General features: G+C 49.0%; 1 protein-coding gene across 3 annotated transcripts in view; it reads right to left on the minus strand.

The window, feature by feature from the left end:
- FBN3 (fibrillin 3) overlaps window positions 1-22,022 on the minus strand; it is a 156,253-nt gene that overhangs the window by 98,898 nt on the left and 35,333 nt on the right. For all 3 annotated transcript variants that reach the window (XM_083594312.1, XM_083594314.1, XM_083594313.1), the window contains 3 exons: window positions 7,326-7,523; window positions 5,263-5,388; window positions 2,834-2,959 (listed from right to left, as the gene is read on the minus strand). In XM_083594312.1, the coding sequence (XP_083450438.1) occupies window positions 2,834-2,959; window positions 5,263-5,388; window positions 7,326-7,523 (450 nt within the window). The remainder of the gene's footprint in view (window positions 1-2,833; window positions 2,960-5,262; window positions 5,389-7,325; window positions 7,524-22,022) is intronic.

The raw sequence follows: 22,022 nt of genomic DNA on the forward strand, positions 1-22,022 counted from the left end.
ATAAGCGAAACAAGCTATAGCTTAGGACCCCACTCGCTTGGGGACACCAAAAAATGTAAAGGGGAAAAAACCTGGATGTACATTTCCAAAATATAAGATAAAATAAAGTCTACATATAGCAACAGTAAGGGACGCAGGTAGCGCTGTGGGTTAAACCCATGATTTACATCATAGGAGCCTACACAACACAAAACACAGGTAAAGGGACCCCTGACCATTAGGTCCAGTTGTGGCCGACTCTGGGGTTGCGGCACTCATCTCGCTTTATTGGCCGAGGGAGCCGGCGTACAGCTTCCAGGTCATGTGGCCAGCAGGACTAAGCCGCTTCTGGCAAACCAGAGCAGCGCACGGAAACGCTGTTTACCTTTCCGCCAGAGTGGTACCTATTTATCTACTTGCACTTTGACATGCTTTCGAACTGCTAGGTTGGCAGGAGCAGGGACTGAGCAACAGGAGCTCACCCCGTCACGGGGATTAAAACTGCCGACCTTCTGATCAGCAAGCCCTAGGCTCTGTGGTTTAGACCACAGCGTCACCCGCGTTAGGGGCCCCTAAGTGTAGGTCACCCGTGCCCGCTACCAAAGCTTCCATCTTCCAATTCTTGCAAAGATAAACCAGACTGGACATTGAACCTTCGCTGTTCAGTCCCCTGAGTTTCTTCATACACAAAACGTCCTGCAATTTTCCATGATCACCCAAGTCAAAATGTCACCTCCACACCCCAGCCGTACCCTAAAATAAACCAGTGGGCTGAAACCAATTCAACTGTACTCCAGGGTAGACTCACTGAAATTAATGGACCTGAGTGAGTTGCAGACCTACAACATTGGGTCAACATTGGAATCAACCTGACATCCTCTTTGTCCATTGACTTTCAGCATCTCGAAGCTGGTGGGTTTCATGGTCCTTACAAGACAGGTTCCCCAAGATTTTGGAATAACAGAATGGGGAGCGGAGGCTCAGAAAGAGTGCAGTGAACATTCAGAATCTCCAGAAGGAAAATGTTTCAGCTGCTAACCCTCCCCCCTTTTTTTTGCAGGCCATGAGGAATTTTGCAACTTTCCAGCTGATAAAGGACAGGAGCTGCTTCATGATATAATGATATATTATGATGCAGCGTGCATTAGTTGGTTAAAGGAATGGATATCACAGGACTGTTGGATTTAGAAGGATATGGGAATCTGTATGGATGGCATGCTTATCTATATGATATGGTAAAAATGCATAGAGATTTTCTGAATCATGGCATAAGGAGAAGCTTATATGGCGTTTGGATTAGATGCCGAGATTTAGCCAACAGGAAAACACCTTTATGGTTGTAACCTATAGAAGCCAGTGCACAAAAGAAATTAAATCTGATGGAAAAGTGAGACAAATACAGGGATAAAGTGGAAAAGGTTCAAAGAAACTAGAGAAAGGCTATCAGGTTGGTTTCAGTATTATCAAATCAACGAGTATTTCAAAAGAGAAAGCGTGCAACAGCGGATCCGAATCTACAGAAGGTGTGGGAAAAGAACCAGCTGCTAAACATTTCTTTTTCTCAGTCCATAAAGAATTTTGAAACATTTCCAGATGAGAAAGGAAGGAAGTTCACATACTCTCCCTCCCTCACTCCTAGAAATTGCGCAAATATCTTCACATTGAGACAGTCACACGATCAGGGCAGGAAAATGAGGGATGTGAGGACTCAGACACATTAGTCAAGAAACATCATTTGGAGTGCATTATAAACATGAAACACCAGATGGCGCTGGAGAGCAAACAAAAAATCTAAGAGATTTTCTATAGTGTTTTTTTCTATTGTTATAACAATTTAATTTCTGACTTATTTATAGTGTCCCCCCCCTTGCGTGTAGGTCCATCCAGAGAAGGCGCCATTTCCCAGTTCATTCCACGGTTGTATCTCTTCTACTGCCATTCGTCTCTTGCCAAAAACTACGTTATTCATCGCCTTCCCAAAGGACCAGCCACCACCAGTTTGAAACATAGCTGTCAACTTACAGATTTGAAAATAAGGGACCAGCAGCCAAAATAAGGGATTTTAGTCAACCAATTAAAAGGGACCAGATAATTTTAGAGAGCAGCGCCGCTTTTTAGCCCTTCGTTTCCAAAGGTTGCTGCTCAAGACACCAGCCGATGAAACAATAACTACAAGCAGGAACCACTATTCACGCAAAACGAAGTCCGAGCTACGAAGATGCTGCTGCAGTTCTGTATCTTTTCTCTCGTGCTCCATCTGCAGCTCTCAGTTCCATCAGGTGGGGCGGGAGTAAGGGGGGGGGGAATAGCGCCCGAAGTAAACCCGCAGATCAGACCATCTATGCTAGTCTACCACTACAAATCTATGGGAGAAGCGCTTGCATGCCAGGCTGACCATCTCATCCGGGTCCTTCGGTGGCACAGCGGCAGTACGGCCTAGTGGGAGTGGCAGTGACGGGCAGAGGGGAGGCCCCAGGCAGAGACGCTCAGTTCGGCAGCCGCGAGGAGGATGGTGGCGGAAGGCCCGAGGCTCCCACCAGTCCCGGCGGGGATGGGCTCCCGGGGGCGGAGGCTGGTGAGAGGAGGCCGGAGGGGGGCGGGCCGGGCAGCCAAGCAACACAGTTGGAGCCTCCCTCCTCCCTGGCTGGCAGGAAGGGAGGGAGAGGAGCTGCTTCCTTTGAAACCCGGGAAATTTAAGGGACATCCATCAATAAGGGACAGCAGCGGGACATGGCATTGGGATAAGGGACTTTCCCGCCAAATAAGGGACACTTGACAGCTATGGTTTGAAAAGAAACACCCCAGTAAGTCCACAGCGGCAATGGCGAATTGAGCAATCGATTCTCCATCTTACCCACGCAACGGGAGCCATCTGGACTTGTCATGAAGCCCCGGGGACAGGCACAGACGTAGCTCCCTGCCGTGTTAGTGCACTCGCCGCCGTCGCAAACTCCTGAGACGCTGGTGCATTCGTCCACATCTAGGAAAGAGCAATTGCAAGAACCGTGAGAGTAGACTGGCATGGTGATGTAGTAGTCTGGGTGTTGTAGCCCAGGGGTCAGCAAACTTTTTCAGCAGGAACAGTTTTTCAGCAAGAACAGTTTCAGGTTAAGAACAGACTTCCAGAACGAATTAAGTACAGTGGTACCTCGGGTTAAGTACTTAATTCGTTCCGAGGGTCCGTTCTTAACCTGAAACTGTTCTTAACCTGAAGCACCACTTTAGCTAATGGGGCCTCCTGCTGCTGCCACACCACCGGAGCATGATTTCTGTTCTCAACCTGAAGCAAAGTTCTTAACCTGAAGCACTATTTCTGGGTTAGCGGACTCTGTAACCTGAAGCGTATGTAACCTGAAGTGTATTTAACCCGAGGTACCACTGTACTTAACCTGAGGTACCACTGTAGTTCTTTATCTCCTTGACATCTGATGGGAGGGCTGTTCCGCAAGGCATGTGTGGACCTCTGCCTGGTCCCCTGTAGCTTCATTTCTCACTCCTTGACATGGTCCCTTCCAACTCTTTTGATTCTTTGACAGACACTTTTCAGCTCCTTCTCCTCCAGACACCCCTCTCGGCCTCCTGGCTCTCGCCCAGGGCTCCACCCGTCCACCTTGGCTCTCACCCAGCTCCCAGAGAAGCTCACACCTCGCCCACAAACCCCCACGAAGGAGAGGGTTCCTGGAAACCTCTGAGATCACCGCAAACTCCCTTTTTACGGGCAAGCCCCATGGTGGATGTTGAGGTTCCCCAGGCTGCCTGCAGCTGTATCCCATTCAGCAATCAGCCGGTCTCTCCAAACCCAGTTCCAAGGCTATACTGGGTTTGGTGGGCTCCCTGAATGGGTGAGTTGGTTTCCCTAGGAAACCGAACAACCCTCCCCAATATTTGGCAAATATTGTCTTCTGCTGCTGCTTTTTGCCAATTTCATATTCACAGTCGTACCTCGGTAGTCAAACGCCTTAGTTGCCGCACAAATCGGCTCCCGGATGCCACAAACCCAGAAGTGAGTGTTCCGGTTTGCAAACTTTTTTGGAAGCTGAACGTCCGGCGGCCAGTCGGAAGCCACACCTTGGTTTTTGAACCGTTTCAGGAGTCAAACGGACTCCTGGAACGGATTAAATTTGAGAACCAACATAGAGTGGTACCTCGGGTTAAGTACTTAATTTGTTCCCGAGGTCTGTTCTTAACCTGAAACTATTCTTTACCTGAAGCGCCACTTTAGCTAATGGGGCCTCTTGCTGCTGCCGCACCGCCAGAGCACGATTTCTGTTCTCATCCTGAAGCAAAGTTCTTAACCCGAGGTACTATTTCTGGGTTAGCGGAGTCGGTAACCTGAAGCGTATGTAACCTGAAGCGTCTGTAACCTGAGGTACCACTGTACGACTGTATTCACTTATTATAGCCATGGATCTCAGAGCTGTCTGCAACATAAATTTCTGCATACAGTGGACGCTCGGGTTGTGAACGTGATCCGTGCGGGATGCGCGTTCACAACCCACAGCGTTCTCAACCTACAGCGGCGTGTCTGCGCACGTGCAGGTTGCGATTCGGTGCTTCTGTGCACGCACCAAGTGCGATTTAGCACTTCTGTGCATGCGTGACCCCTGAAACCCGGACGTAACCCGTTCCGGTACTTCCAGGCTTCGGCGAGGCCATAACCCGAAAAAAGGCAACCTTAAGCGTCTGTAACCTGAGGTATGACTGTATACAAACCCCAGAATCCTGTTTTGCAATATATTCCAATATATTGCTATGCTGATTCTCGCTAACATATCCAGGAAGGGGTAGGAATAATTTCCTCTTTGTATCCAGGGCTGGATTTAGGTTTGATGAGGCCCTAAGCTACTGAAGGTAATGTGGCCCTTTCTATGTCCAGCTGTCCTTTGTCAACAACAAATTGTCACTGTTTTCTTGTGTTGAATATATGCTATATGGTCATTTATGGACCTGATAAAGCCAGCAGTACTAAGCCGCTTCTGGTGAACCAGAGCAGCGCACGGAAACGCAGTTTACCTTCCCTCCGGAGTGGTACCTATTTATCTACTTGCACTTTGATGTGCTTTCGAACTGCTAGGTTGGCAGGAGCAGGGACCAAGTAACGGGAGCTCACCCCGTCGCGGGGATTTGAACCGCCGACCTTCTGATTGGCAGGTCCTAGGCTCTGTGGTTTAACCAACAGCGCCACAAGTTAGGAAGGATATTAATAAGCAATATATCCTCTCCTGCCACCCTGAACATTCCCACATATTTCTCCTTCAGAAATTTCCGGCCCCTTTTTCTCACCTTCACACTTGTGGCTCGTCTCGCTCTGCTTGTGGCCCACTGGGCACTTGCATTCGTAGGACCCCACCGTGTTGAGGCAGTTTCCTCCTTGGCAAAGCCCGGGGATCGCCTGGCATTCGTCCACATCTGCAGGGAGGAAGTGAGGAGACACAAATGAAGACAGTTGGGAACGCTGAAGGGAAAGGTCACCTTCATTTTGCCAGGTCAGCACTCTGCGGCACAGTAAACCCTGGTTTGCACAAACCATCGTTCAGAACACTATCTGTGACGGACCTGCCAGTGTGGTGTAGTGATTAAGAGCGGTGGACTCGTAATCTGGTGAACCGGGTTCGCTTCCCCGCTCCTCCACATGCAGGTGCTGGGTGACCTTGGGCTAGTCACACTTCTCTGAAGTCTCTCAACCTCACTCACCTCACAGAGTGTTTGTTGTGGGGAGGAAGGGAAAGGAGAATGTTGGCCGCTTTGAGACTCCTTAAAGGTAAAGGGACCCCTGACCATTAGGTCCAGTCGTGACCGACTCTGGGGTTGCAGCGCTCATCTCGCTTTATTGGCCGAGGGAGCCGGCGTACAGCTTCCGGGTCATGTGGCCAGCAGGACTAAGCCACTTCTGGCGAACCAGAGCAACGCACGGAGACACCGTTTACCTTCCCGCCGGAGTGGTACCTATTTATCTACTTGCACTTTGACGTGCTTTCGAACTGTTAGGTTGGCAGGAGCAGGGACCGAGCAACGGGAGCTCACCCCATCATTGCGGGGATTCGAACCGCTGTCCTTCTGATCGGCAAGCCCTAGGCTCTGTGGTTTAACCCACAGTGCCACCCGCATCCCTTGAGACTCCTTAGGGTAGTGATAAAGCGGGATATCAAACTCTTCTTCTTCTCTCCCACCCTCTGAGCCAGGGGTCAGCAACCTAAGGCCCATGGACCACAAGTGGCCCTTGGTGTCGTTTAACAAGCCCACAAGCCACACCCGAACTGAGCCGCCCGCTCGGCGAGTCCCTGCGCACTGCACTAAACCGGCACAGCATGGCGACTCGCTTCCGCAGCGCCGGAAATCGTGCCAGTGCAGGCTCCGGAAGTCACGTCTGTGCAGAAGCCGGAAATTACAGGTGCGCATGCTGAATCCAGGCCACAGAGGAATCGCTGCTGGAGTGAACCGGCCCAGGAGAGGTAAACTGTGCTTTGTAGCTGCTCGTCTGCTTTTGTGTGACATCAAATCAGCAAAAAAACCCACCCCATTTTCTTGTGTTTGGGGACTCCTGGTCATAGCTGTAAACTTACAGATTTGAAAATAAGGGACCAGCAGCCTCAAAAATAAGGGACCAGCAGCCAAAATAAGGGATTTTCCAAGCACAGGTATATTCAACTTCTGAGCCCCTCCGAGCCAAAGGCAGAAAGCCCAGCCAGCAGCCAAACGAAGCCTCAAGCGGTGGTTCCCACAGCGCAGCAACCCGGCAAAGGGGACGCAGCAAGGAAAACCACCGTCACCTCTCCGCTGGGAAGCGCTGAGCAAAGGCGAGTCCCCAGGCAACGCGGCCGATTTGATTGGCACAAGGCATGCAAGCTCCACCCCCCAGTCGTTCTTAGACTCCTTATTGGGTGAACAACGCAGCCGAGCAACCCAGTTGGAGCCTCCCTCCTCCCTGGCTGGCAGGGAGGGAGGGAGAGGAGCTGCTTCCTTTGAAACCCGGGAAATTTAAGGGACCATCAATAAGGGACAGCAGCGGGACTGGGATAAGGGACTGTCCCGCCAAATAAGGGACGCTTGACAGCTATGCTCCTGGTTTGACTGCTTCAAAGGAGTTTTAGAAGCAAGAAAACCCTCTCTTGGGCTCAAAGGAGAGAAACTATTTTATCAGAAGTCCTTTTGATTCCATCTCCCTTGAAAAGCAGTGGTTAAAGCTACCCGAAACATCATCGGCTACGAAAGGCCTGTTTGAGCAGGACTGTTTCGCAAAGGGCAGCATCCAGCAGCTTTGGTGCCGCCACTAAAAAGGTCCCGTCAATCACGGCAATGGTTCTGAGCTTCCAGTAGGGGCGAGGAGGAGTTGTGGAGGAACTTACCTTGGCAAGCGCCAGTGCGTATGTTAGGGATGAAGCCCCGGCGGCAGGGGTGGGGCTGGGCGGGGCACATCTCGCAGGGGTGGCCCCATGCCCGGCCGATGGTGGCGCAGCACATGGTCTTGGTGCAAACGATGCCACTGAGTTGCCCTTGGCACATCTGGTTGCTGACTTGGCTGAAGCAGGGGCCCGTGCGGTAATCTAGAAGAGGAACAAGAAAGGGGATATGTTTATGATTTTGAATCAACATCTTAAAAAGCCAATGGAAGGCACTCCAGGCCATTGAGGCCACCTGAGCCTTGAACGACAGCAAAGGATTCAGGACAACCTCCCAAGCTACAAACCCCTGAAGGACCAGGTGCGCAGCCTGGGGGTCATTTTGGACTCACAGCTGTCCATGGAGGCACAGGTTAATTCTGTGTCCAGGGCGGCTGTCTACCAGCTCCATCTGGTACGCAGGATGAGACCCTACCTGCCCGTGGACCGTCTCGCCAGAGTGGTGCATGCTCTAGTTATCTCCCGCTTGGACTACTGCAACGAGCTCTACATGGGGCTACCTTTGAAGGTGACCCGGAAACTGTAATTAATCCAGAATGCGGCAGCTAGACTGGTGACTGGGAGTGGCCGCCGGGACCACATAACACCGGTCCTGAGAGATCTGCATTGGCTCCCAGTACGTTTCCGAGCACAATTCAAAGTGTTGGTGCTGACCTTTAAAGCCCTAAACGGCCTCGGTCCTGTATACCTGAAGGAGCGTCTCCACGGCCAGCGTTCTGCCCGGACACTGAGATCCAACACCGAGGGCTTTCTGGCGGTTCCCTCTTTGTGAGACGTGAGGTTACAGGGAACCAGACAGAGGGCCTTCTCGGTAGTGGCACCCACCCTGTGGAACGCCCTCCCTCCAGATGTGAAGGAAATAAGTAGCTATCTTCTCTTTAAAAGACATCCGAAGGCAGCCCTGTTCAGGGAAGTTTTTAATATTTAACGCTGTACTGTTTTTAACACTTGATTGGGATCTGCCCAGAGTGGCTGGGGAAACTCAGCCAGATGGGCGGGGTATAAATATTAAATTATTATTATTATTATTACAAACATGTATGTGTTTTCTCTTTGCAGTTGAACAGCTCTTACAAAATCATAACCACATTTGGCTTGACGGTTCCAAAAATTGAGTTCTGTTCTGCGGAGACCCACTAAAATTACTGGACCTAAAGCAGTAGTCCCTTGATTTCAGTCCATCTCCTCAGAGTACGGCTAACACTGAATATAACCCATTGTCTATCAGCTTCCAACCTGGTCATCATTGTATGGTCATAGATGTTTCCTTCCTGCTTTCTACCTGCTGGAATTCCACAGGTAGGCAGATGATGGAATTTTCGGAGCTAGCCGACCTGACCAGAAAAGTATGTGACCAGAAGGAGGAGGAAGAGGAGTGGAAGAAATTCAAAACCATTTAGCTATATATCTTAAGATAATATAATTAGAATTACTTGCGAGTACCAAATAGGCCTCGGATTTGAAAATGTGATGTGTAAAATATTTTGTCAAGGTTAAAAATGAAAAGAAAGTAAGATGTTAATTGACCAAGTAAATTTTATGGGGAAATAGTTTTGGAAAACTGTTACAATGATTTATATGGAAACTCAGCCAGGGGGATTCAAAGAAATCACCTAACAATGTTAACAAAAGTGGAATTATTATAATCAGGATAAATGTCTGTTGGTTTGTTGGTTTGTTTTGATTTTCTTTTTCTTATCTGTTATAAATTTGGAAAATTAATAAAATCTTTTTTTGGGGGGAATGAATTCCAGAGGTAGGCAATTTCAACTTCAGCAGGCGATACAAGCATAAAAGAGAGAGATGTCAAAACTCTCTAAGTGTCCCTATTTTCCAGGGACAGCTCCAGATTCCCAGAGGCTATCCTAGTTTCCCATTCGATCTCAGAATGTCCCGCTTTTACTTTTTGTTGTTGTTTAGTTGTTTTGTCATGTCCGACTTTGTGACCCCCTGGACCAGAGCATGCCGGGCACTCCTGTCTTCCACTGTCTCCCGCAGTTTGGTCAAACTCATGCTGGTAGCTTCGAGAACACTGTCCCACCATCTCATCCCATAGTTTTTACTATACGGACCTTTGTTGTCAAGGTGATGTCTCTGCTTTTTAAGATGCTGTCTAGGTTTGTCATCGCTTTCTCCCAAGAAGCAGTCGTCTCTGAATTTCATGACTTTTCCTTAAAGGTAAAGGGACCCCTGACCATTAGGTCCAGTCGTGGCCGACTCTGGGGTTGTGGTGCTCATCTCGCTTTATTGGCCGGGGGAGCCGGCGTACAGCTTCCGGGTCATGTGGCCAGCAGGACTAAGCTGCTTCTGGCGAACCAGAGCAGTGCACGGAAATGCCGTTTACCTTCCCGCCGGAGCGGTACCTATTCATCTACTTGCACTTGGATGTGCTTTTGAACTGCTAGGTGGGCAGGATCAGGGACCGAGCAACGGGAGCTCACCCCGTCATTGCGGGGATTCAAACCGCCGACCTTCTGATCGGCAAGTCCTAGGCTCTGTGGTTTAATCCACAGTGCCACCCGTGTCCTTAGGATGTGCCTATTTCCGCCGGAGAAACGTCGGAGGGTATGAGCTCTCCCCAGGAAACCCAAAAGCATAGCTGGGATGAGAGCGGCTGCCTTTTTCCTCCACAGGCCTCATGTATTTCCACACAACCCAAACAAGGCCAAATATTTTCTACAGGGGATTGCCGGGTGATCGGAAACAGATTGCGGGACGCAACTCTCTTCCCTATTTTTCAGCTGCGCGACGTCTCTACAGCTCATTAGGACCCAAACTTCATGTGTAACCGTTTAGCTCATTCTACCAAAAAGGAGAGAGGTTAAAACGGAATCTTTTCATAATGTGGAACAGTTGGTCTCCCTCCTTCCAACCAAAAAATGTGATTAAAACGAGCAGGGGGGTGGAATTACCCATCCATCGTGAAATCTCCTGTGCTGAGTGAGAGAGTCTGTGCTTTGGAATCTGGAGCAATTGAGGCAGATGTTCCAGACGGATGCCTCTTCTGGGCTTTGACATACCCTGATAGTGTGTCTCTCCCACCGCAGGCTTAGAAATGGTTGAGGAAGGAGTGTCTGAGAGGAAATGGCAGATTTGTTGTTATTTAGTCGTGTCTGCCTCTTCGTGACCCCCTGGACCAGAGCACGCCAGGCCCTCCTGTCTTCCACTGTCTCCCGCAGCTTGGTCAAACTCATGCTGGTAGCTTCGAGAACACTGTCCCACCATCTCATCCTCTGTCGTCCCCTTCTCCTTGTGCCCTCCATCTTTCCCAACATCAGGGTCTTTTCCAGGGAGTCTTCTCTTCTCATGAGGTGGCCAAAGTCTTGGAGCCTCAGCTTCAGGATCTGTCCTTCCGGTGAGCACTCAGGGCTGATTTCCTTCAGAATGGAGAGGTTTGATCTTCTTGCAGTCCATGGGACCCTCAAGAGTCTCCTCCAGCACCAGAATTCAAAAGCACCAATTCTTCAGCAATCAGCCTTCTTTATGGTCCAGCTCTCACTTCCATACATCACTACTGGGGAAACCATAGCTTTAACTATACGGACCTCTGTTGGCAAGGTGATGTCTCTGCTGGGCACCAAGAAGGATTAAGCCATTCCAGATATGCATCTTTTGGAGCACCAGCAGCAGCTACTGTGTGCGGCATTCAAGAGACGTAATGAGTCACGGGCTCGGAATAAGGCAGCTTCATAGAATTGTAGAGTTGGAAGGGAACTCCAAACATCATCTAGTCCAACCCTCCCAAAAGACCTACATTGGTTCCCAGTACGTTTCCGAGCACAATGCAAAGTGTCGGTGCTGACCTTGAAAGCCCTAAATCAGGGGTCAGCAAACTTTTTCAGCAGGGGGCCGGTCCACTGTCCCTCAGACCTTGTGGGGAAGCTGGACTATATTTTAGAAAAATAAATAAAAATGAACGAATTCCTATGCCCCACAAATAACCCGGAGATGCATTTTATATAAAAGCACACATTCTATTCATGTAAAAACACCACGCAGGCCCCACAAATAATCCAGAGATGCTTTTTAAATAGTTTCAGGTTAAGAACGGACCTCCAGAACGAATTAAGTTCTTCACCCAAGGTACCACTTAGAACCAAAAGGTCTTTAGTTTGTGGGTGGGATTTAGGTTGTTTTCAATGAATTCGTTTATTTGTTATAGTAGTTCTGTGTATGTTTGTTTACTGACTGAGGGAAGCATAATTATATCTGCTTACTTCCAACGATAACTTGCTCTGCTTTATGTATTTGCTTGAAAACCTAATAAAAAATATTTAATCATAACAATATAAATGTATTATTATTACTAATTGCTGGGAATTAAGTACTTAACCCGAGGTACCATTGTAATTCGTTCCAGAGGTCCGTTCTTAACCTGAAACTGTTCTAAACCTGAGGTACCACTTTAGCTAATGGGGCCTCCCGCTGCTGCCGGAGCCCGATTTCTGTTCTCATCCTGAAGCAAAGTTCTGAACCCAAGGTACTATTTCTTGGTTAGTGGAGTCTGTAACCTGAAGCGTATGTAACCTGAAGCGTCTGTAACCCGAGGTACCACTGTATACTACATTTTTTTAGATTTGCCTTGAGAGAGTCTTTGAACCTCTTTTGTTGATCACCAGCATTACACTTTCCATTTTTAAGTTCGTTCACACACACACACACACACACACACACAACCATTCATTCGCCCCCCCCCACATTTAAACCACCCCCACCTCCAATCACATAGAAAGCCCCCACATTGCAAGCAAAACGTCTCCTCAGTAGTGCAAAAGAAAAAGACAGAGTGTGCGAGAGACGGAGGGAGGGGGAGAAGCAGACTCGTGCGAAGGAGGGAGGGGGGTCGGGAATCGCCAAAAATAGATCTTTTCGGATTTCGTTTCCAAGCCTGGGAAGGGAGCAGCGACAAAGCAGCTTGTGAGTTTGAAGCAGACAGGCCAGGGCAGGTTGGCCGCGTGCCAGGAAGCATCTGGGCCTGATTTTAATGGGTCATATGATTAAAGATTTAATGAGGCTCCAATCAAACTTTATTAAGGCTCGGGGACGTGATTCCTGCGCACCCACCCCACTTCCGTGCCCAAGGGGGGCTGGGCTATGCCCCCAGGTATGTTTGGAGCGCAGTCCGCCTCCCCAACAGCTGTGGAAAGGACACAAGGAACCACCTCCCCACATTCTCGCATGTCGGCTCCGAAAGTCGCCTTTCCGAAGGTCTCATCTGTCCAAAGTCAACCCGCTGGATTTGCCCCAGGGAACAAGGGAAGCTTTACTTCTGAGGAAACTGGGCGCCGGATCGGGACGCGTCTCACGGCGCCGTCCTCACACGGAAAGCAGTTTCATACTGCTTTTAACCATTGCGGCTTCTCCACCGAAGACTCCTAGGAACTGCAGTCCACAAAGGGTCTGAGAGTTGCCAGGAAAGCTCTCTCAGTTCCCAAAATTGCCTGGGAAGAGTGAGCCGATTGGTTCAACCGCTCTGGGAACTGTAGCGCTGTTTGAGGGAGAAGCACCCAATGCCGTAGAATGAGAGGAATGGGGTCCCCAATTCCGGCAGCAATGGCCGGCTAGATTTCCGAATTAAAACGCAGTGCAGTGGTTAAGAGTTAAAACCAGTCTAGTGGTTAAGAGCGGTGGACTCGTAATCTGGTGAACTGGGTTCGCATCCCCCCTCCTCCACATGCAGCTGCTGGGTGACCTTGGGCTAGTCACACTTCTCTGAAGTCTCTCAGCCTCACTCACCTCACAGAGTGTTTGTTATGGGGGAGGAAGGGAAAGGAGATTGTTAGCCGCTTTGAGACTCCGTAAAGGTAAAGGGACCCCTGACCATTAGGTCCAGTCGTGACCAACTCTGGGGTTGCGGCGCTCATCTCGCTTTATTGGCCGAGGGAGCCGGCGTACAGCTTCCGGGTCACGTGGCCAGCAGGACTAAGCCACTTCTGGCAAACCAGAGCAGCGCATGGAAACGCCGTTTACCTTCCCACCGGAGCGGTACCTATTTATCTACTTGCACTTTGACGTGCTTTCAAACTGCTAGGTTGGCAGGGGCAGGGAGCGAGCAACGGGAGCTCACCCCATCATTGCGGGGATTCGAACCGCTGACCTTCTGATTGGCAAGTCCTAGGCTCTGTGGTTTAACCCACAGCACCACACACGTCCCTTTCTTGAGACTCCTTAGGGTAGTGATAAAGCGGGCTATCAAATCCAAACTCCTCCAACTCCTCCTCCTCCTCTTCTTCTTCTTCTTCTTCTTCTTCTTCTTCTTCAGGAGCCGTCTATAAACACCATCAAGTCTAGGGGAGGGATGGGAAGATCTATCGATTTTGGTTATCATTCTTCTGGTCTTAAGTTCAGTTCTGCATGTTTTCATGCTGGTCCTGTTAGCTAGGGATGATGGGAGTTGTAGTCCCAAAACATCTGGAGGGCCGAGTTTGGGGACGCCTGCTCTAGGTGGTCCAAAAAAGGCATCCATTCTTCCATAAAACACTCCTCATTAGATGGTCTTAATTCTGCTGTTAATTCCCCCCCAGTTCTGCCCTGTCCATAATCTTACTTATCCGTTCCTCTTTGGCAAGAACGCCTTCTCCTTTCCATTTTATTTATTTGTGCTTTTAAGTCGCGTTTCTATCTGGCGAACCGCCCTGGGATCTTTTGATGCCGGGCGGGATATAAATCAAATAAATGAATAATAATAATAATAATAATAAAGACCGAGCTACATTTTAGACAGATGCCCGCGGTGGAGATTGGCACTCGTTTCGTCAATGGCACAGATCTCTGCCACTCCAGCTTGCCTGGGGCTCACCCTGCTCCTCCTTGCATGCCATTTGGCCAGGTTTTATTTTTTCAGAGAAAGAGAGAGCACGAGAGAGAACGAGAGAGGTCCAAAGGATTTCTTCCCTTCCTTCCTTAAACAAACAAGCAGGCCCGCCAGCCAAACCTCCCTCGAATCGGATTCCTTTCCCACAACAGTGCTGGAAGGTTTTCCTCTCCAAACAGAGCTGGGGAATGCGGCTGGCAGGCTCTCCGGCCGGCGGAAAGGAGGTCAGTGGGGCACAGGCCGCCCTTGAAGGCCCGTCCGAGGCTGTTGTGGGAAGTTCGCCCTCCTGGCAAGGAGCGCCCCCCTCCCGGAGTCTGAGCCAGCCCCACCTTGCCGCTGCAGAAGAAGAAGAGTTTGGATTTGATACCCCGCTTTATCACTACCCGAAGGAGTCTGGAAGCAGCTAACATTCTCCTCTCCCTTCCTCCCCCACAACAAACCCTCTGTGAGGTGAGTGGGGCTGAGAGACTTCAGAGAAGCGTGACTAGCCCAAGGTCACCCAGCAGCTGCATGTGGAGGAGCGGGGAATCGAACCCGGTTCACCAGATCACGAGTCTACTGCTCTTAACCACTACACCACACTGGCTCTCTTTGGAATTAACCCATACTCCCCGCTTTCCAGGAACCGGGGAATCGCAGCGTTGGAAGGGACCCTGGGGTCATCCAGCCCAACCGGCTGCAAATCAGGTCTCTTGTTGTTGTTGTTTAGTCATGTCCGCCTCTTCGTGACCCCCTGGACCAGGAGACTCTTGAGAGTCCCATGGACTGCAATAAGATCAAACCTCTCCATTCTGAAGGAAATCAGCCCTGAGTGCTCACTGGAAGGACAGATCGTGAAGCTGAGGCTCCAAGACTTTGGCCACCTCATGAGAAGAGAAGACTCCCTGGAAAAGACCCTGATGTTGGGAAAGATGGAGGGCGCAAGGAGAAGGGGACGACAGAGGACGAGATGGTGGGACAGTGTTCTCGATGCGACCAGCATGAGTTTGACCAAACTGCGGGAGGCAGTGGAGGACAGAAGGGCCTGGCGTGCTCAGGTCCAGGGGGTCACCAAGAGTCGGAAACGACTAAACGACTAAACAACAACAAAGTTACATATGAACGAATTGCATATCGACGCAAATTAAGAATGGATAAATATGAAGAAATCTGGAAGGGATACTTAAGCGATAAGGCGGACAGTGGCGGGAAGTAGGGGGACGAGAAGTCTGGAAATATTGTTAAAAGGGTGTAGTTATAGGTATATCAGTACTCAAATCTGAATTGTTAAATTGTGTTATGAGTGTTATTGTGGTTTTTGTTGTATGTGTTTTTGGTGGTTGCTGTATGTACTGAAAAAAATGATTAAATAAATTAAACAATAATAATAAAAAAGACGTAAGGAATTGCGTTTAGTCCCCACACTCCTCGAAAATTTAAATGTTGCAGTGACAGAAAAGCTGTCCACATGGCCGGAGCTTGGGTTTCATGGTAGTGCCCGTTTGCCATCAGGAAACTGTAAATCCAGCCGGCGGAAAAGCCAGCAAGATTGCGTCTCGCTCTTCGATTTCCTCTTGGGTGTTTTTTCAGCCCTCGGAATGTCTGGCCCTGCAAAGGGAAGCCGGCCAGATTTTCCCTTTCTACAAATAACCAAAACACGGGAATGTGATTCCCTGAACAATGAGGTAAGGGAGCGGAGAGGTGGCCTGTGCGTGCGTCTCAGCCTTAGCAGGAGATGAACAAATTTCATGTTTCTCTGTCCCTCTGGTTCCCAGCCCTGGATTCACTTATCCACATTTCTGCAGCAATTCTGGGGACAACATTATTATTATTATTATTATTATTATTATTATTATTATTATTATTAGTTTCCATTGATTTATTGGTTGGTTTGATGCCTGTATAGGAGACTCTGTTTTTAAATGTGTGATGTTGTGTTGTGTTTTATGTATGCAAAGAAAGAAAGAAAGAAAGAAAGAAAGAAAGAAAGAAAGAAAGAAAGAAAGAAAGAAAGAAGAAAATAGGAAGGAATGAAGGAAAGAAAGAAGAAAATAAGGAAGGAAGGAAGGAAATGGAAGGAAGGTAGGAAGGAAGGAAGGAAGGAAGGAAATAGGAAGGAAGGAAGGAAGGAAGGAGGAAAAGAAAGAAAGAAAGAAAGAAAGAAAGAGGAAGGAAGGAAGGAAGGAAATGGAAGGAAGGAAGGAAATGGAAGGAAGGTAGGAAGGAAGGAAGGAAGGAAGGAAGAAAATAGGAAGGAAGGAAGGAGGAAAAGAAAGAAAGAAAGAAAGAAAGAAAGAAAGAAAGAAAGAAAGAGGAAGGAAGGAAGGAAGGAAGGAAGGAAGGAAGGAAGGAAGGAGAAATTAAGGAGGGAAGGAAGGAAGGAGAAAATAAGAAAGGGAGGGAGGGAAGGAAGGAAATTATTATTATTATTATTATTATTATTATTATTATTATTATTATTATCTTCTGCTATGTGAGTATCTCCACTAGCAGAACTGCTTCACTGAATAACCCCCACTGAAGTTAACGGACCCAAGCTAGTTGTCTCCATCATTCACAATGGGTTCGCTCTGATCAAACGCAGTAAAGACAGACTTATGAGCTCACAGAATCGCACTCTTAATGAACTTCCTGAAGTGCCTGTTTGCGTTTGCAGTCACTTCTCAAAGCGCCTGACACATCCGCTCCTTCAGCTGATACACTTATGGGCTCATTTGCATCTCCTATTTCTGAACAATAACACTTGACTCCGAGAAAGAACAATGAACCCTTGTGTTAGGAAGCCGGCGGTAAAGAATTTATCCTTTGTTTCATGCTAGGAAGCAAGGCTTGGATGAAGAGTTAATCATACTATGGCATGGGTCAGCAAACTAAGGTCCGGGGGCCGGATCCGGCCCAATCGCCTTCTCAATCCGGCCCGCGGACGGTCAGGGAATCAGCGTGTTTTTACATGAGTAGAATGTGTGCTTCTCTTTAAAACGCATCTCTGGGTTAGTTGTGGGGCATAGGAATTCGTTCATTATTTTTTTCCAAAATATAGTCCGGCCCCCCACAAGGTCTGAGGGACAGTGGACCGGCCCCCTGCTGAAAAAGTTTGCTGACCCCTGGGCTATGGCCAGGTCTCTGCATCAGACATTTAAAGCACTATGATACGACCTCAGATACGATTCCAACAGATTTCACACGAAAAATGCTTCTGTCCCTGTGGAGATGGCAGTCGTGAATCGGTGGCGCATGCCCTTCTGGCTTGCACTCTTTATAAAGACTTGAGGAATGAGATTATCACCCCTCTTTTATTGTCCATTCCGGGTCGCCCAACCACTGCCACAGTGTCCTTTCTCTTGGCAGATCAAGATGAGAAGGCGACAGCAAAGGTGGCAAGGTTTTTAGCTGGGGCAATCAGAATAAGATCCACTATTTGACTATTGATTCAAAACCCTAAAATGTATTTTATATAATTGACTTTTTACTTCTGTTCTTAGTGAGAGCTGGACTATAAAGAAGGCTGGTCACCGAAGAATGGATGCTTTTGAATTCTGGTGCTGGAGGAGACTCTTGAGAGTCCCATGGACTGCAAGAAGATCCAACCTATCCATTCTGAAGGAATTCAGCCCTGAGTGCTCACTGGAAGGACAGATCCTGAAGCTGAGGCTCCAAGACTTTGGCCACCTCACGAGAAGAGAAGACTCGCTGGAAAAGACCCTGATGTTGGGAAAGATGGAGGGCACAAGGAGAAGGGGACGACAGAGGACGAGATGGTGGGACAGTGTTCTCGAAGCTACCAGCATGAGTTTGACCAAACTGCGGGAGGCAGTGGAAGACAGGAGTGCCTGGCGTGCTCTGGTCCAGGGGGTCACAAAGAGTCAGACACGACTAAACGTCTAAACAACAAAAATTTGTATTCTTTGTGCAGTGGTACCATGGGTTGCATACGCTTCAGGTTACAGACTCGACTAACCCAGAAATATTACCTCGGGTTAAGAACTTTGCTTCAGTATAAGAACAGAAATTGTGCTCCGGCGGCACAGCGGCATCAGGAGGCCCCATTAGCTAAAGTGGTGCTTCAGGTTAAGAACAGTTTCAGGTTAAGAACAGACTTCCAGAACGAATTAAGTTCTTAACCTGAGGTACCACTGTATATCGTATCGTTATTTTATTGCTATGGCCGATGGCTGACGCAAATAAAGATTCATCCATTCGTTCCTGGGGACGTCATGTGCTTCTTGGGGAAGCAAAAAATTTCGGAGGGATGTGGGTTTCGAAGGGAAGCCACATTCCAGTTTGTGCATTGGTTCAGGAAGTACAAATTGAATGGAGGGAATTTCTCCCCACAACTCTCCAAAGAATCTCAACCAAACCCCATTAGTGTTGACGGAGACTTGTGGCTGTGATGCCTTCGTTTGCCATTTGAGCCAGTGTGGTGTAGTGATTAAGAGCGATAGACTCGTATCTGGGGAACCGGGTTCGCTTCCCCGCTCCTCCACCTGCAGCTGCTGGGTGACCTTGGGCCAGTCACACTTCTCTGAAGTCTCTCAGCCCCACTCACCTCACAGAGTGTTTGTTGTGGGGGAGGAAGGGAGAGGAGAATGTTGGCCGCTTTGAGACTCCTTCGGGTAGTGATAAAGCAGGATATCAAATCCAAACTCCTCCTCCTCTTCTTCTTCTTCTCCTCCTCCTCCTCCCAGATCTACAAATCCCAGAAGCCCTAACAAACTACAATTTCCAGGATCCTTTGGTCCTCAAGACCCACTTCCTTGCCTTCCATATCCCTTGCGCTCTCAAGCAGATACCGTATTTTTTGCTCTATAAGACTCACTCCCCCCCCCCTAAAAAGTAAGGGGAAATGTGTGTGCGTCTTATGGGGCGAATGCAGGCTGCGCAGCTATCCCAGAAGCCAGAACAGCAAGAGGGATTGCTGCTTTCACTGCACAGCGATCCCTCTTGCTGTTCTGGCTTCTGAGATTCAGAATATTTTTTTTCTTGTTTTCCTCCTCCAAAAACTAGGTGCGTCTTGTGGTCTGGTGAGTCTTATAGAGCGGAAAATATGGAGCAGCTTCGATACGGATGTGCCAGCCAGCCCCCTTCTTCCAGCTCCCCCACTACACAAAAAAGTCTGTTAGGGGCAGGAAATGATCCAAGTGGGAATTGACACAACCCTCCTCATTAAGCGATTTGCCTCTGAAGTGGGCACCGCAATCAGAGTGCCATGTTCCTCTCTTAACAAAGACGTCTCTCTCTGTCTCTCTGTCTATCCCCCACTGTGTGGGTCTTTGTGGGTTTGGCATGTAGGGTCCGCGGGAGGGGAAATTTGGCACAGGTGGGATTGGGAAAGCGGCAGTCATTTGCTTTTGCTTTTTTAAAAAGCACACAAACAGGAACGGAGGGGTGGTTTGTGTGTGTGTGTGTTTGCACCAAATGCCCAGTCCAGAAATTTATTTTCCTTTCTAGGTAAAGGGACCCCTGACCATTAGGTCCAGTCGTGACCGACTCTGGGGTTGCCACGCTCATCTCGCTTTACTGGCCGAGGGAGCCGGCGTACAGCTTCCGGGTCATGTGGCCAGCAGGACTAAGCCGCTTCTGGAGAACCAGAGCAGCGCACGGAAATGCCGTTTACCTTCCCGCCGGAGCAGTACCTATTTATCTACTTGCACTTTGATGTGCTTTTGAACTGCTAGGTGGGCAGGAGCAGGGACCGAGCAACGGGAGCTCACCCCGTTGCGGGGATTCGAACCGCCAACCTTCTGATCGGCAAGTCCTAGGCTCTGTGGTTTAACCCACAGCGCCACCCAGGTCCCTTTCTAAGAAACGGGCAAAACCTCCCAACTCCTTGAGAGTCCCTCAGAGCAGATACAGTCGTACCTTGGATCTCAAATGCCTCAGCTCCCGAACAAATCAGCTCCCGAACGATTGAAACCCGGAAGTGAGTGTTCCGGTTTGCGAATTATTTTTGGAAGCCAAACGTCCAGCGGGGCTTCCGATTGGCTGCAGGAGCTTCCTGCAGCCAATCAGAAGCTGCGCCTTGGTTTCCAAATGTTTTGGAAGTCGAACGGACTTCCGGAACGGATTCCGTTCGACTTCCGAGGCACGACTGTACTCTTCTCCTTTGACGTCTCCCGCGGAAAAGAAATTGTCCAAGCGCCAATCAAAAACCCGAGAATTTTGAGATCAAAATGATGAAACGTCGTAGAATATCTAAAGAACTATTATAGTTGCATGAAAACGCAAGCTGGATTTGAAATGCAAGTAACCGAAGAAAGACATGAAGGCTAATAATATGTGGAGAGATATAAATTAAAATACGCAACATTAAACACAGAACACCGTGGGGGGGTGGGAGCGAGATGGGAAGTCGATGAATAAAGTAAAGGTATTGTTGATGGCACAGAATGTAAGCTTCTGAAAACCAAATACAGTGGTACCTCAGATTACATACGCTTCAGGTTGCATACGCTTCAGGTTACATACTCTACTAACCCAGAAATAGTGCTTCAGGTTAAGAACTTTGCTTCAGGTTGAGAACAGAAATCGTGCTCCAGCGGCACGGCAGCAGCAGGAGGCCCCATTAGCTAAAGTGGTGCTTCAGGTTAAGAACAGTTTCAGGTTAAGTACGGACCTCCGGAACAAATTAAGTTCTTAACCCAAGGTACCACTGTAAAGATTTGTTTTTTGGGGGGGAACCCTCAATAAATACATAAATACTTAATAAATAAAAGAATAACAGACGCAGTCTACACAGAATTGAACATCCTTAGGCATCTTCTTACAGCACCCAGGGATTGACAGCTGATTGACAGGTGAGCATCACTCTGGGCATATGGGTTTTGGAGGAATCCACAACAAAGGGAGCGGACCATACCCCCGGGAGGGGGAAATCTGTGGGGGACTGTTGGTTCTTCGTTGCTGGAAGCTGAGAGCGAGACTGGCAGGGAGAGGGCACTTTGAAACTCTATCCTATCTCTGCAGCACACACAGCAAGCCCTCTGTTTGTCTTGGCCGGGGCAAGTCGGTGTGTAGACACAGCTGCGGAGCTTGTTTCATCTCCAGCTCTGAGCCAAATCCATTCACCACAAAGCGAAAGAGGGAGGGAGAAGCATTTGATTCAAGGCTTTTGTACCTTACAAGATCATAGCTGTCAACTTACAGGTTTGAAAATAAGGGACCTGCAGCCTCAAAAATAAGGGACCACCAGCCAAAATAAGGGATTTTCCAAGCACAGGTATGTTCAACTTCTGAGCCCCTCCGAGCCAAAGGCAGAAAGCCCAGCCAGCAGCCAAACGAAGCCTCAAGCGGTGGGTCCCACAGCGCAGCAACCCGGCAAAGGGGATGCAGCAAGGGAAACCACCGTCACCTCTCCGCTGGGAAGCGCTGAGCAAAGGCGAGTCCCCAGGCAACGTGGCCGATTTGATCGGCACAAGGCATGCAAGCTCCACCCCCCAGTCGTTCTTAGACTCCTTATTGGGTGAGTAACGCAGCCAAGCAACACAGTTGGAGCCTCCCTCCTCCCTGGCCGGCAAGGAGGGAGGGAGAGGAGCTACTTCCTTTGAAACCCGGGAAATTTAAGGGACATCATCAATAAGGGACAGCAGCAGGACACAGCGCTGGAATAAGGGACTTTCCCACCAAATAAGGGACAGTTGACAGCTATGTACAAGATCCCTCCAAAGTTGGCCCGAGGCCGGGAACAGGTGCAGAGCAACGACAATTGCCATGCGCTTAGGATCCACTCCGGGATCAAATCTATGAGCCTTTCGATCCGGTTTAAGCCTCACAACTTGAATACATCCCAGGCTGCCTTCTTTCAACATGTTGCTACGCATCAGATCTTATTTGAATAAATAAACCTACCCGGA

Source organism: Podarcis filfolensis (genome assembly GCF_964270895.1).
Source record: "Podarcis filfolensis genome assembly, chromosome: 18".
Classification (NCBI taxonomy): Eukaryota; Metazoa; Chordata; class Lepidosauria; order Squamata; family Lacertidae; genus Podarcis; species Podarcis filfolensis.